The following is a 25925-nucleotide window of genomic DNA, read 5'->3' as shown; positions in this document are numbered from 1 at the left end:
CCACCCCCCACTCTTTAACTCTCCACTCAAACCACTAAATGGATCCAGAGATTCAAATGGACGCTGAACGCACCACAGATGACCACAAGCCCAAAGTCGGTTGTGGGGGGGGGGTGCACACAGGAAGCAGCTCGTAGATATTTTCACCCAACCTCCCCTCCCTTTTCTCTCCCCTCCCCCTCCTTTACATCCTCTGTCATGAGGAATGTGCTCCCGCTGTGATAGTAGCAACAATGTGCAGCAGGCTCCTGTTTCCTGCCCGTATGCATCTGTTCCCTCCAGCGCTGATCCCAGATAGGGGCTTCATCGAGCCTGGGAACTGACCTGGGCTGACATACGTGCAGAGAGGGAGAAAAGAGGCTCAGCGCTGCCTGGATCAACATCCAAGTTCCCAAGTCAGTCTCTCTCTTCGTGGAGGCCAGGCCAAGACCTTTGGTTGCTAAACTCTAATTAGGTTGGTGACTCCTTGTCAGGCTCTCAGTGGGAATGACAATAAGGATCACTGTTGGTAGTGTACGTGTGATTGCACGAGCCGGGGGTGTTGGTTTAAAGATAAATAAATTCTTCGCAGGGCCACAGTACAAAACAAATACACACTTTTATTGAGTTCATGTTTAGTAAAGCAAAGTAAGCGTTCAGTGCAAATCTTTTCCCTCTCATAAGAAGCATGAGCTCAGGGTCGTACTACAGTCGAGCCTGGGATTTTTTATTAAATAAGAAAGACAGACGCAACAACACCGTCTCTACAATTTCACTTCTCTCCCTGCGTTATTTTACACAACTGTCTGTATTCCTCCTCCTCTTTGCTCCCCACCTCACTTATCCTCTGATCCTGCCGACATACTTTAAATACCCCCTTTGAATCCTCGCCGTCCAAGAGGAGCATGTGTTTGTTTGCAAGAGAGGAAAGCAATAGGCACTCCAAAAAGGAGCTGTGACGGAGGCACTTCTTTCAGTCGTGTGTCCAGGTGTGCCGAGGATCAGATTCCCGCGATTAGATTTATGGCGTACTCCCAACAACAGCGTACCTCCTCCTCATTCAGCACGACTCCTTTTGATGTCGCAGTCGACCTAGCCAGACATCATCATGAAATATATAATTAAACTTAGAGAAGTAAGCTGCTCTCGTGACATGCAAAACCTCTGCTTACTTTTTCTCTTTTTCTTCCCCCTCCTCTTCCTGCTCCACTGGGGATTTGGTGCTGCTTTTAAGGCCCCCAATTCCCTTCCTTTTAATATTGCATTTCCTGCTTGCCATTATCAACCCACAGTGACGCCATGCACAGGACTGAGTGTTGCCAACCAACACAGTCCAATGCCATACAATATTTTGCATCCATTGGCTAATTAAAGCAAGATTTACATGTTATAAGTTTTCAAGAAGTTATAGAAACTGTTAATTACAGAAAAAAAAAAAGGATTTGTAGTAATTCTGGAACAGTCATGTGTAGAAGTGTTTCAGCTCAACCAGATTTTCTCCATGTCTTTGTATTATTAGGTTATTGTGGAAATACAGAGCAAACTTTTAATTAAAGGGAAAAAAAATTGTTTTTGTTAAATTAATGGCATATCTCACAATTCATCTTGCAATACCACAAATATTTCTCAAAGACCAAACCAAAGTATGACTGGAGGAAACTATGTAGGGGGGACACTGATGCACTCCTTAAATTGAAGGAATGAGGGGCTTTCTCTGCTTTTTTTATGTAAAGTTTTACAGGAAAGCTGAGATAATTATCTCTGTAACATCCTGTGGTCTGTGTACCCCAAATGGCTTCATGTTTAGATCCTAACCCTATCATTTAGAATTTAAAGAATGAATTTCTTTGGGGGGAGAAAAGAAATGCAAAATGTCCCCCAATACTATGAGAATGATTTTTTAAAGACAAAAAATCAAATATCCTGATATTGTAGGGTTAAAGGTTATGATTTACTATCCAAATGTTTATTCAGAAAACCCTTTTCTCAAGTAAAAGCATTACTCTTGCATAAAAATATTCCCACTCTGTAATATGTGAACTAAAGATGAGCCAAATTTCCCTTTTACATGCGATGCCTTATTAATGCAAGGATTTCATGAACCAGCCATGAATGGATGAAGAGTTTGTATGTTGACAAAATAACATTTGCCTCATGGAAAAAACATCATAAACCCCATTTAATTGTAGCTGCTTGTGTTTTCTGTAAAAAAAAAAGAAAGAAAGAAAAAAAAAGATCACAAGCCAGCAACTGTGGATTTTCAAAGATCGGTAAAAAGGAGATGATCCAGTCTTTTGATAGCATCAGAGCAGTCCATATGAAACTCATTCGATGCTTTTTGCCACATGTCTTCTGTCTACGTGAGATCAGTTCACGTCTGCTGCAGTGTCTCTTCCCCTGCAGCGAGGGGTGATAGTCTTATCTCCGGTTCACCTACACCTGGAGCGCGTGGCCTCCAGAGCTTTCTGGTGTCGTCGCTTGTTGTATCTCTTGACGTAGCTGTTGCTTCTCAGGATGCCGTCCCCGGGCTTCAGTTTACCGCCCAGCAGGTTCAGGAGGTCAGAGGGGAGGTGGCGTCTTCGGTGGTAGATCTGACCCATTATGATGTATCTGGTCCCTTGGGAAGAAAGAGAGCGAACGTTGAAGTGACGGAGGGGAAAAAAAGTGCAAAGTCAAACAATTTTTGTGTTTGCACTAAACACGTTCTGCTGATCTCAGGAAAAAGGAATTCCCACATCCCACATCCCACAAAGTGACGCTTTGGTGTTAAGTTGTCACATGGTTTTTAATTTATGGGTCTCAAGGGTTGCATTCGTGTAAAATATCAATTATCAAACTCTGTACTTCCCACGATTTGTTACTTTAATCTGATCTCTTGATTACTCATGAACAAAGAACTTAACAGCTAGAAGACACTATAAATATGAGTAAATATTAAATGATATTTATCATTCAATTAACTACACTGCATAACTAACAACAAATAAACATAATTAAAAGGTACACCGCTATTATTCTCATTCAGGAGAGCTCAACCTGCACAGTAATGCTTTGCAAGGATTCAGAGAGTTGACTGTTTATCTTTGATGAAGCCAGTTTTTTGTTCTTTAGAGCTAAGGAGCTACACTGCAACACCTACCCAGTTTGATGTCAGGGCATGGCTTGCTACACTTGTAGGTGTCCAGGACCAGAAGGCGCACTTTGAAGAAAAAGCTGTCAGGAGTCACGTACAGACGGCTCATCTTGTAGAAGCCATCACTGCTGACCATCAGTGTAATGAGCCGGATTCCTTTGCGTAACACATCGATGTCATGGACAATCCCATTGACAGCTATGTTAGAGAAAAACATGATCAGATCTTAAAATATCACATTTTTATATCATCATAACTCAGGCTTTAAAGGTGAAACAATATTTTTGATGTGTTTATGAGGTCAAAATCCAGCTGCCAGCACCCCTAAAGCTCTCAGTGTTGTTCATCTAATATAAAAACTGTTGGTCTTAAGGCTAAGCTCCTTCTAGCTTTGGCATCTAAGTGATCAAACATAACCATCCATGTGAATAATGCATTTCCTTGAAACTTCATCTAGTCTCAAAGGTCATAGTTTCATAATCCAGCTGTTGCATACATAGATTTCTTTATTATCAAAACTTTAAAGGCACAGATAGATATTTAGCTGTTAATGTGTACATTTAAAAAGGAGAGTTAACTCCAAAAATTAAACTGAAGTATTTTTGCTCTAGCTTGTGCTAAATAGCCATCTAAACTTTACCAACTTTGGATATTTTCTCAAAATAAATGTCTGCGTTTACTTGATGGTGGAACTGAGTGACACTGAAAAAAAAATCTTAGCAAGGTTTGCATAAAATATGACGGTTGATAATAGCACAACAGGCCAGAGGGCTAACATGTCAATGTGATTTTGTGTGTGTGTGATAAAGAAGACCAGCACTGAAAACCAGTCTGTCTTTGTCTCACATTAGACACGTACCAAATTCACTGTAGCAGTAATGCTCCTTCTCGTCCTTCTCCTTCCTGCACTCGCTCACACAGAAGGCGTCATGTGTGAAGTCGGACTCTGTGGGGAAGGAGGACAAACACAGCGAGTCAGGGAATGACTGAATCTCATTCCAGCATCATTAGAAAAGACGAGGCTGTCATTACAAAACCGAGGCGTCACATTCCTCGGCAGGGGGCTGGAGGAGGTGGACCGTGTCTCGGGATCACGCTGGTGGTACATTTTTTAACCTTAACTACAAAATCAGAGCTTTCCCCCTTGCTTTGCATTAGTTTCATTATAACCACCACTGGGCTGCACACAGGGGACGCACTGACAGCCAGAAGTGAGGGAAGCGGTTATAATTAGTGGCAGGAGACTTTAATTACCTACTAGAGGAAAAGACAAAGCCACCGCCCTCATCACAACCCTCTGTGTGAACTCTGTGACCTGTGTCAGCATACAGGACATATATACTGGCACAGCAACAGACTGGACTTTTCAAAGTGATAATTAAAGTGATATTTAAAGCACAGGAAAGAAAACAGCAGTGTAAATTTAAACTCAGCAGGATCCACTTTTTTCCACTAAAGGTTTATAATAAAATTGAGTTTGGGCCTTTCCTTGTGATCAAACGTCAACTTCCATTAATGACACTAAGAAAAATACAATCACAAAGCAGCTCTTTTTCATTCTGTAACAAATGTTTTTATTGTTTTGGTAATTTGCACTCATGTAATATATATTATTTAAAGGCCAGAGGCTGCAGATGGTTACGAGGGAGAAATATTGTAATATTAAAGATCAAAGATGTTCCCATCTGGCTACAGTCTTATTCAAGATTAATAATTTAAAATCTATACTCCCAGAAGGGAGTAAGGTTCAAAGAACCCATGAAAAGATATCTGGACAGCTCTGTAATTATGCACAGGTCACATTTTGAGGTCAGGAAAGAAAAAAAAATCCTCCCATACCTCGCCGCATGATGTCAAACTGATAAAGCAGGCTGGAGGAGCGCCGGTTAAAGATCACCGGCGGGCGGCTGTTGTTCCGGGTCGCTGCACTGATGCCAGACTGATAGAGACTGGACTTCCCTGGCCGGTTCTCCTCTGGGTCCATGCGTCGGTTGGGGGGATCTTTGCGCGGGGGAACAGCTGGTTGTTGTGGCTGAGCCTGAGGTTGGGTCTGAGGTGGCGCCCTGGGTCTGGAGTTGGGGTGTCCCTCTGGCTCGCCGTTGTGAGGAGGACTGATGTTGGACTGAGTGTCCTGACTGGGTTTCTGTACTGTGCGGTTGGTGGAAGCACCTGCAGCTGCTGTGAGCTGGGTTTTGGGATGCAGACCAGTAACTTCTCCTCTGGCTTTCTCGCTGTTGTGCTCCTCCGAACGGTCGCTCTTTGGGCCCTTCTTGCTCTTGCTGTGGGGACTGTGGTGGCGGGGGATGTGGGCCAGGTCGGTGTGCTTGGGCCACACAGCAGAAGGAAGAGGATGGAGGCTGAACTTGGACTCGCTGCTCTTGCTGCTCTTCTCTAGGAGCTCGTTGATGGGCAGGTTGGGCTCTTTAACCACCAGTCTGCTCTGATTGCTCAGAGCTGGATCCACAAAGCTGCTCTGACCCTTTTCTATCAGCGTGTACAGACCTGCAGTCGAAAGAAACAAAGCTTCACTTTAGTTGCGCAGTTTGGCAAAAAGAGGTCTACGACAATGGGTGAATTTTGTGTAATTGATAAAGTGGACCTTCCTTGATGAATTCTTACTGATTACTCGATTATCAATAGAGTACAAACAATATTATACAATATTATCCCTTTTATGCCTGAAATAATTACAGATTTGTCATTTTTTAAAAATACTTGAGTGTTTATTGAACCTTATGATAAATAAAACTACATAAATAAATATAAATTTGCACATGTGACTCTTAATTTGTATAATTTTTTGCTACATCTGCCATTTTTGTGCAATTTATTGCTCAGCAAAACAAAAACACATAAGAGGGTTAGGGTTAAAAACATCACACTGGTGATGTAAGGGTCTCAGAAATTCATCTATTAAATATGATACACTTAATGTTACAGGGTTAAACATAGAAGGTACAACATGAGGTCAATTCACTCTCCATCTAAAGCATATTGTATATCTGTAATTGCATGTAATAACAGATATTTAGGATATTTATGAATGATAATAATGTCACTAAACACGGCGTTCAAAAAAGATTAAGAAAAATAATCCACTCACCATTAACGACATGCTCCTCTGTGTTGTAAAGAGGAAACACCACAAACAAAAGCGTCAAAGTAATCCCTGCCATCCTTCAAGCTCACTGCGGACACACTTTCAGGGGTCTGCTACACAGTTGGGATTCCTGGGATTTTTATAGGAGCGCTCAGGAAGGAGATGGGATGGAAGAGGGAGGTGGTGGGACGTCCCAAACACAGAAAATAAACACTTGGACGTGACACTCCTTTCATTCATGCACGGATTCTGAATAGGCCCGCAGTGTTGTTTACAGCCTTTGAGGGAAACTGTGACTCTGTGTGCGTATTGTCTGCTTCACACAAAGTCAGGTTTTATTCAAAGTGAAACTTTTCCTGGGATGTGGTTTCCAGTTGACTGTTTGAAGTTACATTACTGGGCTTTTTAGTTATTTAATAATAAATAGCCTAGTTATATTAAATAGGTACTAATTGGGAACAAGAGCTAATAAGACTTTCTAAGTTAACATCCTTCCTCACTTAATTTAAATACAGTTTTTAGATCTGACTGATCCATGTGTATTCACTGCCCTCTGCTGAGCAGAAATAGAGACATCTGAAAACAGTGATGGCAGATGTGTTTTTTAATGTCTGATATGTTGGCTTATATTGTTAAATAGGCTGTAGTCAATAAGATATAAACAAATAACCTGTTTTGAATATATATATTTATGACTTTGTGTTATTCAGATATATTTACAGAGCAGTTAGCTGCTGCTATTTCTGTTGCCCTGTCGCCAATAAGACAGTGGTTTACTGCTCCTCATTGTCTCCAGGATGGTTGTGGCTGTGCTACAGACGGTTTAGATAGTCATAATATTGTGGTACAGGTTCTCTGAGGCCCTTTTTCATAGATCTGCTGTATGTTACCTGTAGAGAGATTTTTGTTCTTTTCATTTTTTTTTTTTTAACATTTTATATATATCAAATATAACTGTGCAGATCAACTGAATGGGTTTATGAACAAGGCACAAACCATAAAATGTTGAAAACAGCTTGTTACAGGATTCATCGCTGGTCATATGTTCAACCCAATGACTGTAAAAAATAAAAATAAAAAAAATGTCTCGTTAGTATTATCACACAATGTACAACCGGATGTTCCAATGTTCCAATATTCTTGTTTCTGAATCTGTGAAAGAGCTCACAGTAGAACCCTGAAAAGGAAGCTAAATACGACCCAGATGGGACTCGAACCCACAATCCCCAGCTCCGGAGGCTGATGCCTTATCCATTAGGCCACTGGGTCATTACGTCGCACAGGTAGGGAAAATTCAGTCATGAAAATAGAAAATCGAATATGTAGTCAGTGGTATAATTCATTTAGTTGATAGTAAAAATTGCATGTATTTTTTATTTAAAAGAGGAATAATTAGCCATGATAAAATTTACAACCCAGCAATAGCATTTAGCACAAGAAGAACAAGCTACCGCACAGAAACGTTAACATGTTTTCTCGCGATACTGACAGCGGTTGCCTTTGACAACATATTTGTTGTTTGATGGTTTTTTTCCTTAAACGTGACCAATGAGGCGGTGCTAAAAAATCCAACTGGCCAATTAAAAATCAGAAAAATTGGAACGTTGTTACGTGACGTTGTGCATATATTAAAAGAATACAAGAATTCTGAACGGTAAGCACGTTGTACATGCTATGTGGCTAATAGTGCATTTATTTGTTTTTTGTCTAATTGAAATTGCTATTGACCTTTTGTAATTGCTAATACAGCGTATAACCTTTGTTTTCTGAGCTTCAGCGGGTTTTTAGATTATTAGACAGACCCTATATCTGAAGGGCCACATGGTGTTAGATAACCGGCTTGGCTTCGAGATAACCGCCTGGTTAGCTAGCTCAGCGCCTGCTTACTAGTTGACACCTGAAACTAAAAGCAACCGTGGCTGCTGCCGCTTATTTTTTGTCGTTGTGAAATTATTACAGGTAGCGCCTGATTTTAGTGGAAGCGATTGTGTTGCTCAACGGTCAGGAATGTCAGCGGGCACGGACAACGGAGCGAGACTCAACCAGTTCAAAAATAAAGGAAAAGATGCTGATGTAAGCTCTGAACCCAGCAGTAAACGTCAGAGTTAATTCGGTATCCCAAATGCCCTGAATGCTGTGGTATATCTTTTATTTGTCTGTCGGTATGATCAGGAGCTGAGGCGCAGAAGAGCGGAAGTCAATGTGGAGCTGCGAAGAGCCAAGAAGGATGATCACATCCTCAAGAGGAGAAACGTCCACAGCCTTCTGGACGAACCAACGTCCCCTCTGCAAGAGAAAGACCCCAACGTAAGGGTAATCAGCAGCTCCTCTGTGTTTGGTTTGGCTGTGAGAGTAAAGGTGACCCACCTGATATAACCACAGCTGCTTAACTTGTTTGAAACATTGGATTATTACAGAAGTTAACTCGTTATAAACAGGATGTAACAGCCTCCAAATGAACACCTCTGCAGAGCGTGCACACAGGAAGAAAAAAAGCTAAGCCTGCTCAATTTGCGAGCATTATCCAAAGGTCACTAAATCTTGGAGCAGGTGTCTGTCTGGTGATAACAGACTGTTGACTTTTTAAAAAGTTGTATCTCTGATAATTTATGAAAAGTCCATTTATAATTGATCTATGTTCCCCTGATTGAGTTACCATGACCTAAAAACATTCAAAGCAAGTTCCTCTAAATGTGTTATTTTTAGCTGCTCTGGTTTTATTGGCAGTAATCCCCTTTCATTTCTCTTTCTGTTTTCATAGCCTCCTCATCACTGGACTGTAGAGGAAATTGTCGGAGGTGTAAACAGCGAGAATTTAGATTATAAGCTGCAGGCAACGCAGGCAGCCAGGTAATACTTGTAATGTTAGGTTAATTGACTGTGTGTGGGTGTGGAAGTGTGAGACAGTTGCTCAGTGACAACCTCAAGCTGGAAGAAAAAAAAAAAAGGTTGCGTAACGAGGCACTTGTGTTTTTGTAGTGTATTATAGTGTACATATTTTTCTATCAGTGCAATTTGCACCACTCTGTTGCACACTCAGTTTTTTACTTTTTTAAACTTAACCTCATTTTTTTTTTTTTTTTTTTTTTTAATTGGTGTCGTATATATATGAAATGTTTGCGCTTTCTCCCAGTAAAAGGGGCTCACTATGGGCCTGTGGCACTTTAACTTTGTTTATTTGTTGTACACTGTACTATTCTTATTCTTTGTCCTCCTTCTGTAACACTCTCTATCTGCCTGTAGTTATATCACTGGTATTACTATATCAATGATATTAAGCAGTGTGAAAACTGATTTTCCTTTACTTTTAAGTTACTTCAATTTTAACAACGATCCAACTCTGTTTTTCTGATTCACAGGAGGCTACTTTCCAGAGAAAAACAGCCACCTATTGACAGCATCATTGCTGCTGGACTCATCCCAACGTTTGTTAGTTTTCTGGCGTTGTCTGAATGCCCCCCCATCCAATTTGAGGCAGCTTGGGCCCTGACTAACATTGCCTCAGGTACTTCAGACCAGACTTCTGCTGTAATAGATGGAGGGGCCATTCCAGCTTTCATCAGCCTGGTGACATCACCCCATCAGCACATCAGCGAACAGGCCATTTGGGCTCTGGGTAACATTGCAGGTACTGTGGCTCACAAAACTCAACCTCTTTCTTTGGATTTGATGTGATTTGATGTACTTCTGTGCATTACTACATCCTACACTGTTCCAGGTGTATGCTCTGATAGTTTTGATGTCAGGATGCGTTGTAGATTATTGTGGACAATTGTGCTAGGGATGGGTATTGATAAGATTTTAACGATTCCGATTCCATTTTCGATTCTGTTTAACGATTCGATTCTTTATCGATTCTCTTATCGATTCTTGTTTTTAAAAAGGAGAACACTAAGGTCGATTAGCTTAGAACTTTGTTTTATATCTTCTCTTTGAACAAGATAGAAATTTAGGAGTAACATGGCCTTACAAACCCAACAGTGAGATCTTAAGAGATCCAGCCTATGGCTCTTCAATGGGGTGTCACAGGGTCCCCGGGGAAAAAAAAATGTAAATGTAAAATAATAAAATAAATATTCTTCTGTAGCAATAACAAAGTATAACATAAATTATTCTGTAGCAATTACACAATAATATCCAGTAATGTCCCTGCCTACAATTAAACACATTCACTTACCATCTGCTGTGGCAAACGGGTGCAAGGTTTTTACCACAAACTTAGTCACTGCTCGGTGACATTCAGGCCTGAAAAGAGACGCTACCGGTGGACTGCAGGGACAACTGCCAGCGAGCGCCAGCCAGACTCTGTCTGTCTCTCTCATCACGGTCACCTAAATGCACAGTAATGGCAGGTTTTGTAATAAGGCAGATCGCGCTAACATAACATGCACTGTTAGTTGATTATTTACCTGCCGTATTAACGGGAGAGGACGTGCAAACGTTACCGCTGCTGCTGGGTTGAGATTCACGAGTCCGGAGCGGAATTAAAAACTCAACATTCATTTAAGTTCATCGCGTGTTTTGTGAGCAAATGCTTTTGCATATTCGTAGTGTTTCCTCCCTTAAATGAAATATCTACTTTGCAAGTATTGCAAGTTGCCCTGTTGTCATCCGTTCTCGTAAAGTATAACCGAACTTTTAAGCGTTTGAGCCGCTTAGGCGCCGTGTTTCCTGCCAGGTACGCTCCGACGCTCCGCAACGTGGTGACGTCATTCGGGGCGACTGGAATCGATAAGGGCATCGTTTGCAAAAATGGCAAACGATTCCAAGGAATTGAAACAGTGGGAACCGGTTCTCAACAAGAACCGGTTTTCGATACCCATCCCTAAATTGTGCCCACTTTAGTTCATCTGGAGTTCCATTTAGCCTGTGATATTAAAGGCTTTAGAGTGCATTTCTGTATGTATACAGTAAAAAGTGTGTTGTTGCTGAGTCCCACTTTGGGTCCATTTTCCAAACGTGATTAAGCTAAAAACTAGAAGTCTGAAATTTTATCTTTGCTAACCTTGTGTAGTTTCAAAGTATCTGCCTTTATGTGCCTGTTTTCTGATTACTCTAAAGATGTTTTTTTCCCTCTATATTTAGGTGATGGGCCCAGTTCCAGAGACCTAGTGATCTCACATGGTGGTGTCCATTCACTCCTGGCTTTGCTGTCAGCTCCTGACCTGTCTGTATTTCCTGTGAGTTTCTATCAAATATTATTGTGCCTTTAACAGACATTTGTATTAAATTCTCTCACGATACCTACATCAACAACCTGAACAAGTTGAAACAAACAGCTTTTATACCTTATATCAAAATAAAAAACCAGCAATTTTCTGGCATTCTATAAACAATTAAATATGTAATTAAAGACCAATCCAAAACTGAAGCTCAAGTAGATTGACACATTTTAAGGGGCAAATATCAATGAGGCCTTAGCATGAGCTGTGAATCTTTTTATTCCTGTTCAACAGGTAATGCACACCTTTAGCTGACAGTAGTGATGTCACTGGTTTGATTTGGGCAAATTGGGCAGTTATTTACTGGGGTAATCCATAGTGCACACGTTCCCTCTGAGCTGCTCTCATTTTATTTTTGCAGGTGTTATTTAAAGTTTTCTTTAGTTCAAGTTTTTTGTTTTTGGGTGTGTTGTTAACTATGAGGTCATTTTGTTTAAGGCACTGAGCTTGTACAGTTTGAAGACTCTCGAAAAGAGTTACTTACCTATTTAATGTCATTATAGTAATTCACTAATAATCACATTTGTGATCATTGTTATGAAATAACACTTGAATCTAAATCCACTATACCAGCCCACCTACCTGCGCAATATCACCTGGACCATATCCAACCTGTGTCGGAACAAGAACCCCCCACCTCCTTTGGAGGCGGTGCTGCAGCTGCTTCCAGCCCTTGTGCGCCTCCTGCATCACGATGACAAGGAGGTCTTGACGGACACCTGTTGGGCTGTGTCCTACCTGACCGATCACACCAATGAGAGGATAGAGGTGGTGGTGCAGGCTGGCCTGGTGCCCCGTCTGGTGCAGCTACTCGCCTGTGGGGAGCTCAGTATTGTGGTATGTGGCAGTCAATTTATTAAACTCAGACTGTTGTATTTGTTTAGTTATCAAACATTCCCACTAATTTCTGATGCTATGATGGAGACTGATAGAGGCTTGGTGTCCTGTTATGTTTGTAGCTGTTGGCGGTAAAACAGCATATCTAGAATTCACAACAGGGGTTGAACTTATACACTATGGCCTCTTGGGTCACTTTCTTCCATCTAATCAATACTGATCACAAAGATAAAAATATTCTCTTTGGTTCTTTCTTCATTACTTTTTTATTATATATAATCTGTTTTATTTATATTACATGAAGGTGAGATGTGTGTGATTGTATTCCGTGTACTTTCTAAATTGAGAGTGCTTAAAATAACCAGCTTGCTCTTGGTCTACCTCACAGACTCCAGCCCTGCGCTCACTTGGCAACATTGTGACTGGGACAGATGAGCAGACCCAATGTGTGCTGAATGCAGGTGCTCTGGCATTGTTTCCCAGCCTTCTGCGCCACCCAAAGCCAAACATCCAGAAAGAAGCTGCGTGGACAGTGTCCAACATCACCGCCGGCAAGGACAACCAGATTCAGGAAGTTATAAACGCAGGCCTGATCCCCATCCTGGTGGAGATCCTCCAGCAGGTCAGTGTGCTGCCAGAAATTAGAGCAGGCTTGTTACATGTGTCCTTATTATTAAATACATTTATATTAAACTTGTCAGTGTTTTAAAAAAAAGAAGGAAATAAATAAAATAAATCTTTATTTATAGATCTGCTATAAACACTGACTTCTCTGTAGCTAATTTTAACCTGATCAGTATAGTCATTGAATCTTCCCCCAACTTTTCTGTAACCTTCAGCACGTTGTGCATAGTTTGCTTAATTTATTTATTTGATCATTTTGTTTATAATTTTTCTGATATATGAATTGATGGATTTCCTGTCTAGGGAGACTACAAGACGCAGAGAGAGGCAGTGTGGGCTGTTACCAATTATACCAGCGGTGGAACAGTGGACCAGGTGGCCTACCTGGTTCATTGCAATGTGCTAGAGCCTCTGCTCAATCTGCTGATAACCAAGGACAGCAAGATTGTTCTAGTCATCCTGGATGCAATATACAATATTTTACAGGTATAATAAAAGGCTAAAGTGAAACTGCAGTTTTTGCTTGGTAATTCTAAACAGAAACCAATCAAAGTGGTGGAGTTAATGGTGTGTGGAATAGATTTCAACTAGCCTGAAAATGCAGACATATTCTGGGTCTCTCTTTAGACTCTAGCCAACTGTGTTTTATGAAAAAAAAACAGTTAGACATTAAAGGTAATGTTTAAAGAGAAAATTATGCAGTTTTTCGGTTAAAATATAATAGCCCTTTTCCTCTATTACCAGCTTGGCTCCACTCATCTTTTTAGGGTTTTCCATTAGGTGGTATTACCTGGTACCAGGTACTTTTTTTTAGTTCCAAGTGGTCTGACGCGATCTGAAATGTGACATCACCGTACTACATGCCACCGGTTGGCTGGTCAGTGCTGTCACTCAATGAGTCATGAGAGTGACTTCTTCACGAAAATCAAAACCACCCTTCTCGAAACCCAAAAACGAGGGAAATGGCTACACAAAAACACAGTGTGTTGTGTTTGTGCAAACAAATGACATCATGAGACTATAGGCTGTGCTGCTGTAATTACTCCAGGCACATTACGTGGTACTCAGTTGTAATGTAAAACGACTGAAACTGAGTTGAGCCAAGTAGGTGTGTAGACAAAAAGTCAGATTCATAGTTTTATTGGTGTGTTAAATTAACATAAAAACTAAGTCAAAATATAACAATAGAAAAGATCTTCATAGCATTAAGTTTAAAATCTTTTTTAATCCCAGCCTCTAATATGGCTCATTGCTATATCTCATTCAAAACAAGAAATGAGTGAAGCTTCAAAAATCTTTTATCCTTATCTTGGAGTTGTAATTGACATTTCGTTTTTAGGTGTGTCACATAAACTGTTAGACTTAATTTCAAGTCATTTTTATAAACTTGCATGCCAGAACTCTAGCAATATTACAAAGTCAAATTTTCAAGAAGTGAAGTAAAATGGACTTAATGTATGGAGTCAGGATCTGTAAGGAACGTGAGTCACATGAATTTAGTGCATTTACACGCTCACCTGACAGGAGACATTTGTTTTTGTAGGTTAACAGTGTAGTAGTTTGGGTTAATGGGTAATACTTGAGTTTCTGAGATTAGAAAACAAAAATGATTTACCGAATTTGCTCATGTTATTTGCTCAGTGATGCATTGTTGGCGGTCACTAACAAAATCTGATAACTGTTACAGGTTAATCATTTCTGTGTGGAAACTTTTGATCTGACATGTGTTTCCCTTTCTGCACAGATGGCAAGAAAAACTGGAGAACTTGAGAAACTGTGCCTAATGATTGAGGAGCTGGGTGGTTTGGACAAGATTGAAGCACTGCAGTCCCACGACAATGAAGCAGTCTACAAGTCCTCGCTTAATATTATAGACACATTCTTCTCTGATGAGGTAGGTGTTCCTCCTAACAAGGTTCCCATCAGATACTCATATAGCAGGTGAAAGTGGAGCAGTCAGATTGGTTTGAAGAATGGTTGACAGCAACAGTGTTCAGCACCGACAAAGAAAGCATTTAGATAAAGCTATATGCAACTTGAAATTCATAATGTTGACGGACCACAGTGGGTTCATTTAAAGCGGGGGCATCTTAAAAAACTTGCTTAGTTTTACACTTTGGAAAATTTAAAGATGAATCATCAATCTAATTTTTTTTTAAAGTCATACAGACAACGTGAAAACAGACTTTTAGAAATAATTTGTAAAAATTCCAAAAAGATGTTCACCTTTGCCACTCAGCACCCTCCTTAAATTCCCTCCATGGGCCTTCTGTGAACAGTTTATTTTTCAAAGTATCATCTAGATTTACTTTGAATTAAATTCTTGCCTGAACCTAAAAAATGAATGTATAGAGTCATCAGTCAAATCTAATCAAAAACACTTAGAGGTTCACTGATCTTGCCTCTAGTGCAGCCTGTCCATACGCAGTCTACCTTTTAATATTAACCACTTTACAGAGACCCTTTCATAGCTTTAAGAATATGCTCTTCTTGGTCGAGTCTACCGGAGTAGACATTTATGTTCACATCCAGGATGAGATGGAGTATAGGGACATGTTTTGGAGTGAGGCCAGGCCACATAGCCATAACTAGGTTAGGATTGCACCATGTAATTGTGATATGGAAAAAGAGAGAGGAGATTAAACCAGCTTTGTCATCAACAGCAACATGAGGAGAGAGTGCTCCCCTCTGTGTTGTCCAGTCATGCACAGGGTTATTTTCTGAATGGTGTTGTCTGAATCACAAATGTCAACAATTTAACCGACTGATGTCTCATGTCTGAAAATCTTCAGTGTGTGCGCGTGAGACATCCCAGAAACATTGCCGTAACTTGGTTAGTCGTCTAATGCTTCTCTCAAACTTGCCTTTCAGAATGACGTTGAAGAGTCTGTTGTTCCTGAGGCTGGAGGAGACTGCTATGCCTTCCACATCCCCGAAGAGCAAAGCACTTTTAAATTTTAACACGTCCACTTATGTTTTTGTAACATAAACAAATAGTAATTCTTGCATTGTTGTTCTTGTTCCGGGGGGGGGTCTTTTTTAGTCTTTTCAACTTTGTACTTAACAGCATACAAAATAAATATACGTGTTTTTTTTAAAAACATTTGTAAATAAACTTTTATTAATTCATATCGAGTTTTATTGATTGTTGTTTCATCTGTTTCTCTGTGTGTATAACAAACAATGTGCTTATGCTTTTTTATAAAACAGTACATTAGAAAATTAAGAATGATTCATCATTAATGATAATGATTATTTTATTTTAACTTATTTTTATTAAATAAGCTTGTGCATACTGGTGGATTAATTTCAGATGCACAGTTTTGTTGCGCTAAACAGGCAGTACGTCTTCCCCACCACTAGGAGACACTGTATTTCTACTTTTGTTAGGTTTAAACAACAAGGTGTGTCAGTGTAGTAACTATTGTAATGGATGGAATTTCAGTTTTGCAGTATATTTGCATTGTATTTCATATTGCGGTGATGACTCGGAAGGTTCTATGCATCTATACAGCATGTAACCTTGGCGTGGGGTGGGACCACATGTTTTGAGCTAACTGGTTTCATTTTTTGAGAGTTTAGAGCATATTTTTCGCCTTAGGTTCACACTATATCTTTGTTACTTCAGACGACCTTTGAGCAAAGTTTGGAATTATATATATTTTTTATATTAGTTTTGTGTTTAAGTGTATCAAAATTAGAAGGCGTCTAAATTAATTATTTCTTGATTCAGTAAATCTTTTGGTTTCATATACTGGCGTATTTTATGCATTTTTTAAAATCATTTTTTATATGAGCTTTGCTATATAATTATACCCCTCCTTCAACATTATTCATCATAGTTTTTTTTTATTTCCAAATATATAAATATGCTTCCTTTTACTACAAGAGTTAACCATGATAGTTTTCTAATATCAAAACATTTCTTTAAAACTCTCAGTTCTCTCTCTGTCTTCAGAAGCTTTGTGTCATCGGTGAATTAGGTGAACTTTAACAATTAAGAAACACGACAGCTGAGTTTATAACCAACATGACCAGTTCAGGGCCCCGCACTGAACCCAGTGAAGTGATCCTGTTGGATTCGATTTTTTTCTTCTTCTTTTTTAAATAGCAAAATCTGATCTATAATATTCATAATAAGGAAGTAGTTGGTACTGGAAAACTGAAAAGCATTGTTTTGATTGTGAGTTTATTTTGAACGCTCGTACCGGATGTCCTCTTGTGTTTTCCTCCCCTGTCCCTGCCTGCCTGCAGTAGAACTGTCTTCACCATCATCACGAACAACTTGAGTCCAGGCAGCCCAGGCAGAGCAGACGCCTGTCCGGATGGAGGACGAGCCTCTCTGCTGACTTGTATCAATACTCGTGGCACACGGCATGATCGGCACTTGGAAATGTAGTTATTTGCAATTGTTTTGCGGAAAAGGAGTTCGCGCGGAGAGTGTTATTCCAGGGATGTGATTATGTTACCTTTATGTTGCGTGCACAGTCAGCGTGATTTGCTATGGTGATACTACAAGCTAACCCCAAGCTAGCAGAAGGATTTGTTTGGGAGATGCCTTTTTGAAAAAGAAGAAGGAAAAAAAGCCTACACGGTGACACTTTTGTGAATATTCGTCAAGCTGGAACACGAAGGGGAATGTCTAACCAAGGAGTTAGGAGAAACGGCCCAGTAAAGCTGCGGTTGACTGGTAAGAAAATTTAAACCCCCTCCTGCGCCGCTCGGAAACGTTAGCGAGCTAGCCTCCTAGCCCAGCATGCTAACTAGCGTCTCCTAATTGTACAGCATAACTCTGTCCTGTGTTGTAATCTGTAAAAGCGCTAAACCATATTTTACCTTATTATTATTATTATTATTATTATTCTGACTTGACTGAATTCCTTTATATTTAATTGAAATCCGGGGTAGCATACTGAGGAATATTGGAAGCTAGTGAATGAGCTTTTATCGTTAGCACACATTAGCGTTGACATAAGTGTTTATTGGGTGGTTATTATTCCCCCCCCCCCCGAAGGTTAGCTAAGTTTAAATACTTAAGCTTGATATTGACACGTCTGCGGCAGTGTACACGTTTCCCCAAAGCCCTTCAGCATTGTGATAAGTGGTTATTTTAAATACTTTTATTGACAGTAAAAGCCTTACATTACAGCCTTACCTTTTTTTTATCATCTATTATCTTAATTTTCCAAAGATAGCTGCTGTGTTTCTTCACGGCAAGTGCAAAATAAGCCAACAGTATTTTACAAATTACGTCCCTAATGGCAAAGATGAATTTCGAGGAAAAGCGTGAAGCAGCAGAAGAGGTGAAGGTGGTGTAATACACCGCTTTATTTTTAGTCTACACAGCTATTTATTTTTGTTTACCCTGAAGAGCGAGTGGTTTAACAGGTAGATGACCTCTGTAGGATATATTTCGTCATGGGTATATACAGGAACACTACTTTCAGTCTTTCATCGCAGTTATCTGGTGAAAGCTATGTCAATTCGTTCAGTTTGCTTAGCTTGGCAGAAAAAAAGATAAGTAGTTTCTCCCTTGGAGTTTATTTCACAGTGGGCTACATGGGCTGTAGTGCTCTATGCCATTTCTGATGAATTTATAATGAAAGGTGAACATAATTAAGTTACTTGATACATTTGAAGAAATGTGGTTGACATATTTTTTTTTGTTAAAGCCAAAGTTATCAACAAAAGTATAGTCTTGAGTCTTGTGTTACTGCAAACGGCAGAATTAAAGCAAGCTGTATGAATTATGTTAATTAGAAGAAGATGAGAATGAATTACATTTTCCTTTGTTCTGCTCTTCTAATGATGTAAGGATATCTCTATTTATTGAAAAATCTTAAAAATCACCAGGTGTTTTGATGTGCTGATGATGACTGAGTGAAACACTTGTTCAATAATTTTGGTGTTTATAAGTTAACTGCCTTTGTTTCCAAAGCTTGGAAAAGCTGTCAGGTAGCATTATTTCTTCAGTATGTCATAGTGCTACTCTGGCTCTGGTTTCTTATTAATGGTGTATTGTAAATCTCTGAGAGCTGGGGCCTATTACTTTTCTGTGACACAATACTTAGGTTGATCAACCATTCAAAATCAGTCAAATGATTTGTTGATTTTTATCTGGCATGACTGCTGAACGCAAGAAGGGAACTTAAACTGTTTGACTGTGATAAGATGATTTTACCTTTATTTAGTGTCACTGTTCAGCACTGTAGCATGTCTATGGCTGTGCAGTCATTGGTTGCACTCATTAAGTGCAGTGTGCTACGGGGGAACAACAAGCTCATTCATACAGAACAGGGTATAGTTGTACCGAAAAGACAAATCGGTACTCAAAGATTTACCCAGCTGTTCTTCCTGCTTGCCTCTTCACTGTGGTGGTTAGTAAGAGGAACTTTTTTTTTCTCAGACTTGCCTCCCAAGGTATTTTGGACTTGGGAGTTTTTGTTGTAAAACTTAGAATGTATGAAGCAGAGGGAGTTGCATTAAATGATGGGTCCATTTTTATCTCAGTATTGGAGGAACAAAAAGGATCCTGAGGGGATTGGGGGATAATAAGGTACATATTTACCTATTGGTGGGAAGGCTTGAATAAATGTTCGCTGGACTTGAGCTTGTTAATTTAAGAATTTACACATGCTCTTAAATTAAAGGGTTGCAAGAGAATATACATTCTAAGTTTAGCGCACACAAACTAACACCACAAGTAGGTACTCACATTTTTTTTTACCATGTTATCTAAATGTCTGTCTTTTGAGCCTTCTAAAAAGACTGAATTTATGACCAAGATTGAATTTGTCAAGGTTTTTCATGCACTAAGACTCAAAGCTTTCTTTTCATGTAAAGATTCTCTCCCTCTACACAGTCTGTGTACTCAAGTGATGAAGATAAATTAACGAGCTGCAGATTAGTAAAAAGTTAAAATCTAAAAACATATTTGCTCCCCCAGATATTAATGCCTTTCTGCAAACTTTTCGTCATTTAGTTAAAGAGGAGGTGCAAGTGCTAAGTCCTAATTTATCCCACAGGCTCTTAAAAAATAATCTTGCAAATGATGAAACAGTACTTATCCGGTATGCTGGTGAAGGTAGTGCAGTAGTGTTGCAGAACAAAGAATCACACTGAGGTTTACGTAATGAATCAGATGCCTAATACAGACTTCTACAGTTCTTGAAGTTATGATCCTACATTGAAAGTTTAGAAGTAAATAAAGAATACGCTAGATTCAGCAGTAAATGGTGCTTCCTAGATCTCCCATTTTCTTATACATTGCCTACGATTCATATAAGTTGTGTGGAGCCTGTTCCAGGACATCCTGTTGTGTCAATAGGCTCTTCTTTTTTGTGTAAATTAATATCTGTGAGTGAGATTAAAGATACTGATCTTATTTCCAACAGAATTCATGAGTTTATATATAAATGTTCCCCATAAAGAGGAGCTGGAAGCCCTACATTATAATTTGAATGCAAGGGAAGAGGGAACATTAGCCATAGAATTGCTAAGTTAGTAGAAATGGTTCTCACTAAGAATCTTTTTAGATTTGAGAGCTTTAGTTTTTTTTCCCCCTACAGAAGCAGTCAGACCTAGTTATGTGAATTTATTTATGGGGAAATTTGAACTTGATCATGTTGATCATGATCATACCTCTCCTTTATTAACTTTTAGTTCAGATATATTCATGACTTGTTTGTTATATTTATTGGCACTGTTGAAGATCGAAATGGATTTAAGTTAAGGTTACCTAGTTTTACATTTATAACTATAACTATAGGGATGCAACAGGGAACATGTTGCTGTTTTATAGTCCTTTCTTAACTACTACTTATAAATAAAGTAAATAGTATATATAATAGATAAGTTGGTCGAAGAGCATAGAACCAACATGAATTTTACCTTGTGTTTGCTGAATATACAGCACCTTTGATAATACATCTTCTCTGCTTGACTTCTTGCAGAAAATTTTCAGCCTCTGCGCTATCTCAGAATGTACTTCTTTTCTTTCCAAGTGAAGATACGCATTGCAGGGAACACCAGTAGGTGTTTCTTTACAGCATTGAAACCTCTCTGCTTTTCCACAAGCTCCCTCATCAGATCCTCAAAGAAGGATAGTTTGCAGCCTTCCCATTCTAGCTCCCGTTTCTCTTTGGCCATCTGTAGTACGTTATCTCAAGCTGACGAGGACAGAAACTGCATCAGGATGGTTTGGGGTGGTTTGTTGACATCTAGTTTGGGTGCCACCAGGTGATCCTCTCCACATACTGAGCTATGTTCCCTCTTTCTTATTTGCCTTCTTTCAGCCCCACCATTCTCACATTATTCCTCTGGCTCAGTTTCTCCAAATCCTTCATATGTGCTCAGAGCATCACCAATTTCTTCTTACACATTTCCACACATTTCTCCACCCGAGAACATCTTTGACACCAGACATTGTTCCCCTTCACCCAGTCTTATTTAAATATTTTCCACTGAGTCTTTAAACTCTTTAGTTGTTTCCTTGATTGTGTGCAACTTGCTATGTCACACTAATCTTTTGTATTTCTTCCATGAAGTTGGAATTGGTATTTTTCCCGCTTGAGTCCTTCAGAGGTCTCGGAATCACTGAAATACTTCCAAGCGTCAGGCCGGTCCTCGTTGTTAGCTTGCATCTCATACCCGCATCTCTGAAAAAGTTAGCCTTACTGTTACTCGATATTTCTCTGGGAGACTGCAAATATCTAGCCACTTATGAAGATATTAAGTTTCAACGCATCAAAAGTACTTGTACCCTGACAGGTTGAGAGGTATATATTTCCAATTTATGTGAAAAAAGGGTTGTTCCTTCCAGGAGCTCTCCTAGTGTGCTGCCATCTTCCTTGGCTCCCCAGTTTTTAGCAGTGTTAGCAAAAGTGGGGCATTGGCTGAGAAAGGTTGTATCTAAAGAAGTTAAGTAAATAATTATAAGTTTATTTAATTTATTGGTTTCATCCTCAGTTTCCAAATCTATTTATCAGCTAGTACCCGGTGATTTGCATCATTAAAATTTGAATTTAAAAAATTAAACCTACCTTTGGCACAGCTGGGCTTTTTAAAAATTGCATAGTTGTGGATTTTCATAAAATTCTTTCTTATTGCTTCTTAGTACTTTTATTAAATGCTGTAAATGGTAATGCTTCAAACCTTTTATGTTTTCTTAATGTGGCTTGTTTCTTAAAGTACCCTGTCAGGATTAATCATTTTGGTAACTTGCTAAGTAATAATGTCAGGGGACAGTCAGAGGCTCAAAAGTCTGTATTTTATTTGCAACTCTATATAGATGTTTTTAAAAAAATTGTAGGTGATGATGTTGCTGCAAACCAAAGCTCAACTGCAGCTGTCTTATTCTGTCTGTTTTTCTCACAGTAATGTAAAGTTGAAATGATTTTGTTTTTAAATTCTCCTTCACTAAAGTAAAAGTGTTTTTCTGGTTGTGAGTCACAGAGACAGCTGAATTTGAAGTGTGCTCTGATTGTTATCCACACTCATTAGGATCCCCTCTTGTAGCAGCAGTGATTTAGAAATTACGTAGGGTGAGCTCTCACACGCTGCAGAATTTTGAATTGTGACAGGATTCATCTCCAGTTATGTCTGGCACCATTGAATTTCTCACATTTTCAGAGCTGCTTCTTACATTTATCTGGGTCAGTTACTCTTTGATGCTTCAGTTAATTAGAAAATCAGCCTACTTTTAGTTTACTGGTAGGCAGTATATTGTCGTGTTCCCACAGAGAGTAATCTCTGATTTGGAATCCTGGTATTCCCAACACTGCAGGGTTGCAGGCACTTGTGCTGACCTCCACTTACCCTGGCCTCCTGCAAAGAATGAGTTGGTGATTTGAACTTAGTAAGAACAGGGCGTTTTCCTTGGTTTTCCTTTATCCAGTGGAACAGGAGTTCCTCATAGGAGACTGACACGAAATGTACAAGGGGATGAATCCATCTCTCAAATATGGCCTCTTGGCTGCATTAAACCGGGAGGAAGGGAGTCTATGTGATCCATTTCCTCCATCAGCCTCCAACTGGCATGCAGCAAGCAGGGAAGGACTGGAAGAATCATCTCGGGATTTTTCCCATTCGGCGTGAGCGTGTGACACTATGCTGTATATTTTTCATCTACAGTCATGCCTTGTGTTTGTGTCCCTCTGTTTCTGACATTTTGGGAAAGCAATGCTGATGCTTCCTTGTGTGTGCGTGTGTGTGCTGAGTTTGGGGCGGGGTTGGGGGGTAGCCAGGAAGCTGGTGATTAAGATAAAGATCCAGCCTCAGTTCCAGACTCTGCATTACGAGCGGGCAGAGTGTATTTCAGGGAAGTTATCGGGGACCACTGTCTCAGTATTCATCATCAGCGCTCAGGAAACACATCTGTGTGTCAGCTTGTTTGTGTGTTAAACACATTTCTTTTTTCCTGTCTTTTTGGTTCTATACTTGCATGTACTCATGTGCACAGTTGAGCTTCCACAGGATGTACTGTCAGCACGCAATGCTGAACTAAATTAGGTGTGTTTGCTTCCTGAAATTTAGGGAATGAATGTCACAAAGAGAGTGCATGTTAGTGATAGTGAAAAACTGACAGGCATTGTCAAATTTGAAGTTATATTTTCCGTCTGGATTTGCTCATGTTAGTGTGTTGGACTAAGATTATGATTAAAGGTGTATTAATCTTTTTAATGGTAAATTTTAACTTTAACTTTTTTAAAAAGATTTTTTAGAAAGGGTTTTTCCTGCACAGAAAACTTTTTGCACTCACAAAAGAAGTTTATGGTTGCTTAAGTATAATATACATTTTTATTTGGTATTCATAATTGGCAGGAAAAGTCGTATATTTCTATCAAAAAGGGTAATAGACTTTGCTTTAATTCAGATCAGTGTCATGTATGTATATATTCACCCACCAGAGACCCATTTAGAGACAGGAAAAACCCCTAAATTGTCATTTTGGCTTGATCTCTTCTTTTGTACTGGTTGTCAAATTTTAAATATTGCTAGCTGCTAGTACCAGCGGGCTTGGAAGATGTATGTACCTGGTGGTGTAATTTATTTTTGGAACTGTAAATTGTTTAATTTTTCAGTGCCTCTTTTTTTCTCCCCTTTAAACAACACAGTTTTGACAGTTGAAATGTGGAATAGAGTAAGTGATTATGATTCATCAGCACACAATCCATGTGAGTCATATAGTGACGTGTTTGGTATGTTCCTCTCTGCTTTATGTAAGCCTGGCACCAGCAGACCATGCAGTTTGACCCAGATATGAGATAATTAATAGGCACTGCCTAAAATTTCCTGCCTCTAGAATACTGGGCTCACCAGTCCACTCAACAAGAAGAAATAATAGGCTGAAAATATTTGCTTAACATTTGTGCTAATAACCTTTAGGCTTGTGGTGTGTGCCCTCTACATAGAAGGTTGCTCACATACCTAAACAATCCAGGCATTCAGATAAGTAAGCCTTAGCTGTTATGAATGCAGCACCACATCTCCACCCTACTGCTTTGAAAAAGCAGTGTTTTGTATCTGGAGCTCTGCATGCAACTTGTTTTACCAGTCCATTGCCTTTTTGAATGATCAGTGTTTGAGTTTTCTTAGCAAACATTCACAAAAGAATGATGTGTTGAAGATGCTCATTTAAATTGTTCTCACCCCTGACTTTCCTCTTTCTGGAAATCGGACGTTTTCTCTTTCGTTTGGCTCCTTGCCTTTTGTTGTTTTGTTTTTTTCTTATCCTGTCTTCTACTGTGATTTCAGAAACTGGAGCATAGAATAATAGGTGTCTGCCAGAAAAGTTGTTAGACTCGGTGGCTGCAGTGGGAGGGATTTGAAACAGTTTAATGTTGTTTTGGATTATTGTACCGCCATCCACACGCTACAGTAATAATCACTAATTTTGTGGTGGCACAGACAGAACAGTAGTGTCTGTGTGTGAACTTACACAAGGCTTGTGTGTGTTCTTCATGTTCTTGATATTCTTTGGGGTGACTGTGGTTCAGGAGGTAGAGCAGGTCGCCTACTAATCGGAAGGTTGGTGGTTCAATGCCATGCCAAAGTGTTCCTTGGACAAGAGACAGAGCCCTAAGTTGCTCTCTGTTGTTCATCAGATTGTGAATGTGTGTGAATACTAGATAGAATACATAGGCGTAGGAAAAAAGTGTTTGTGTGAATGGGTGAATAAAGTGGTTTTAGTGAAGAGTAGAAAAGCGCTATATAAGAACCGGTCCATTTATCATTTGCTTTAGCTCAAACATTTGCACTCAATCTGTTAAGAAAAGCCACAGGAGTCATTGTCTGTTCCTACATCATCTTATGCCACTTTTCCTATCTCCTATAACCTCTCTTGTTCTTTGTCCCCTCCAACAACCTCTTCTCTTGCTAAATACTGTCTGATTTATTTTTTTGTAAATATTTTTTTCCATTCATCATCATGCCATGTTGTCTGTGAAGCACTAAGTTTTAATTCCCAGAATTGGGTATATTTCTAAAGATCTGAATCTCAGTAAGGCTTTTCTTAGCATGGTGGTCTTGAATGACTTCCAAAGATTAAATATTTCTAGTGGTGGTTCTTAACATAGGATTTTAAAGGCTGATATAATGAAGTTTGGTAATGTGTGTGTCCTCTCATAAAATACTGTGTTCAGCCTCTTTGAAAATAGTTGTAACCTTACACAAACGAGATAAAGCAGCTGGACAGGATTTTTCTAGTCTGTTTTGGTTGTTTCTCTTAAATGGATTGTCAAGGCTAAAGAATCAAATCAATACAAACAACTGCTTAAAAGCTACTTTTCACAACACTCAGTGACAAGGAAGGGGAAAAAAGTTTATTCTGTGGAATCCTCATTTTTGCCTTCCGTGATTCAGAAATTTTCCTGGAACTTACTGTTGATGCATAGGAAGGGTGCTTTCACAGCACGTGTTTAAAGAATAGCACCTTGATGCAATCAGTAGATGCAGATGTGTTTGATCAAGAACATCCATCAACCACAAAAAATGCAAGCCATGCTCCTGTACAATTTCAGCATAAATTTGA

At 39.4% G+C, this 25925-nt stretch overlaps 3 protein-coding genes and 1 non-coding gene across 6 annotated transcripts in view; 2 read left to right on the top strand and 2 right to left on the bottom strand.

Annotated features, from left to right (window-relative positions):
* Positions 1 to 574: 574 nt before the first annotated feature.
* On the bottom strand, positions 575 to 6312 carry LOC116311815. The gene is made up of 5 exons (XM_031729027.2): positions 6216 to 6312; positions 4952 to 5614; positions 3972 to 4058; positions 3119 to 3310; positions 575 to 2596 (listed from the first exon to the last, which is right to left on the bottom strand). Exons 1-5 carry the CDS (start codon positions 6286 to 6288, stop codon positions 2409 to 2411), a joined length of 1203 nt encoding a protein of 400 aa, XP_031584887.1. The 5' UTR covers positions 6289 to 6312; the 3' UTR covers positions 575 to 2408.
* Positions 6313 to 7408: 1096 nt separating this feature from the next.
* On the bottom strand, positions 7409 to 7481 carry trnar-ccg. The gene has a single exon. It is a non-coding gene; the product is annotated as a tRNA-Arg (tRNA).
* A 287-nt stretch (positions 7482 to 7768) lies between these two features.
* LOC116311808 (importin subunit alpha-1) lies at positions 7769 to 16030 on the top strand. Of its 2 annotated transcripts, none has more exons than XM_031729019.2 (11): positions 7769 to 7866; positions 8172 to 8285; positions 8385 to 8525; positions 8974 to 9062; positions 9572 to 9840; positions 11298 to 11392; positions 12008 to 12271; positions 12660 to 12893; positions 13199 to 13381; positions 14640 to 14789; positions 15767 to 16030. In XM_031729019.2, exons 2-11 carry the CDS (start codon positions 8220 to 8222, stop codon positions 15854 to 15856), a joined length of 1581 nt encoding a protein of 526 aa, XP_031584879.1. In that variant the 5' UTR covers positions 7769 to 7866; positions 8172 to 8219; the 3' UTR covers positions 15857 to 16030. The 2 variants fall into 2 exon arrangements, with proteins under 2 accessions (XP_031584879.1, XP_031584880.1); XM_031729020.2 differs by having other exon boundaries at positions 7770 to 7866; positions 8385 to 8519.
* A 1120-nt stretch (positions 16031 to 17150) lies between these two features.
* The window catches only part of LOC116311809 (E3 ubiquitin-protein ligase SMURF2-like), a 61370-nt gene continuing 52595 nt past the window's right edge, over positions 17151 to 25925 (top strand). For both annotated transcript variants that reach the window (XM_039613828.1, XM_031729021.2), the window contains exon 1: positions 17151 to 17585. In XM_039613828.1, the coding sequence (XP_039469762.1) occupies positions 17534 to 17585 (52 nt within the window). In that variant the 5' untranslated portion in view covers positions 17151 to 17533. The remainder of the gene's footprint in view (positions 17586 to 25925) is intronic.

Source organism: Oreochromis aureus, linkage group 6 (genome assembly GCF_013358895.1).
Source record: "Oreochromis aureus strain Israel breed Guangdong linkage group 6, ZZ_aureus, whole genome shotgun sequence".
In the NCBI taxonomy this organism is placed as follows: domain Eukaryota; kingdom Metazoa; phylum Chordata; class Actinopteri; order Cichliformes; family Cichlidae; genus Oreochromis; species Oreochromis aureus.
Note: the sequence above shows the minus strand (reverse complement) of the source record. Positions and strands in the feature narration are given on the sequence as shown.

Coding starts and splice junctions, on each gene's coding strand:
- LOC116311815 (XM_031729027.2), bottom strand. CDS start 6,288: ATGGCAGGGATTACTTTGACGCTTTTGTTTGTGGTGTTTCCTCTTTAC. Junction 4,059..4,951: donor GTTTGACATCATGCGGCGAG/GTATGGGAGGAT, acceptor CCTTCCCCACAG/AGTCCGACTTCACACATGAC. Junction 2,597..3,118: donor ATGCCCTGACATCAAACTGG/GTAGGTGTTGCA, acceptor TTTCTTCCCAAG/GGACCAGATACATCATAATG.
- LOC116311808 (XM_031729019.2), top strand. CDS start 8,220: ATGTCAGCGGGCACGGACAACGGAGCGAGACTCAACCAGTTCAAAAAT. Junction 11,393..12,007: donor CTGACCTGTCTGTATTTCCT/GTGAGTTTCTAT, acceptor CCACTATACCAG/CCCACCTACCTGCGCAATAT. Junction 12,272..12,659: donor GTGGGGAGCTCAGTATTGTG/GTATGTGGCAGT, acceptor TCTACCTCACAG/ACTCCAGCCCTGCGCTCACT.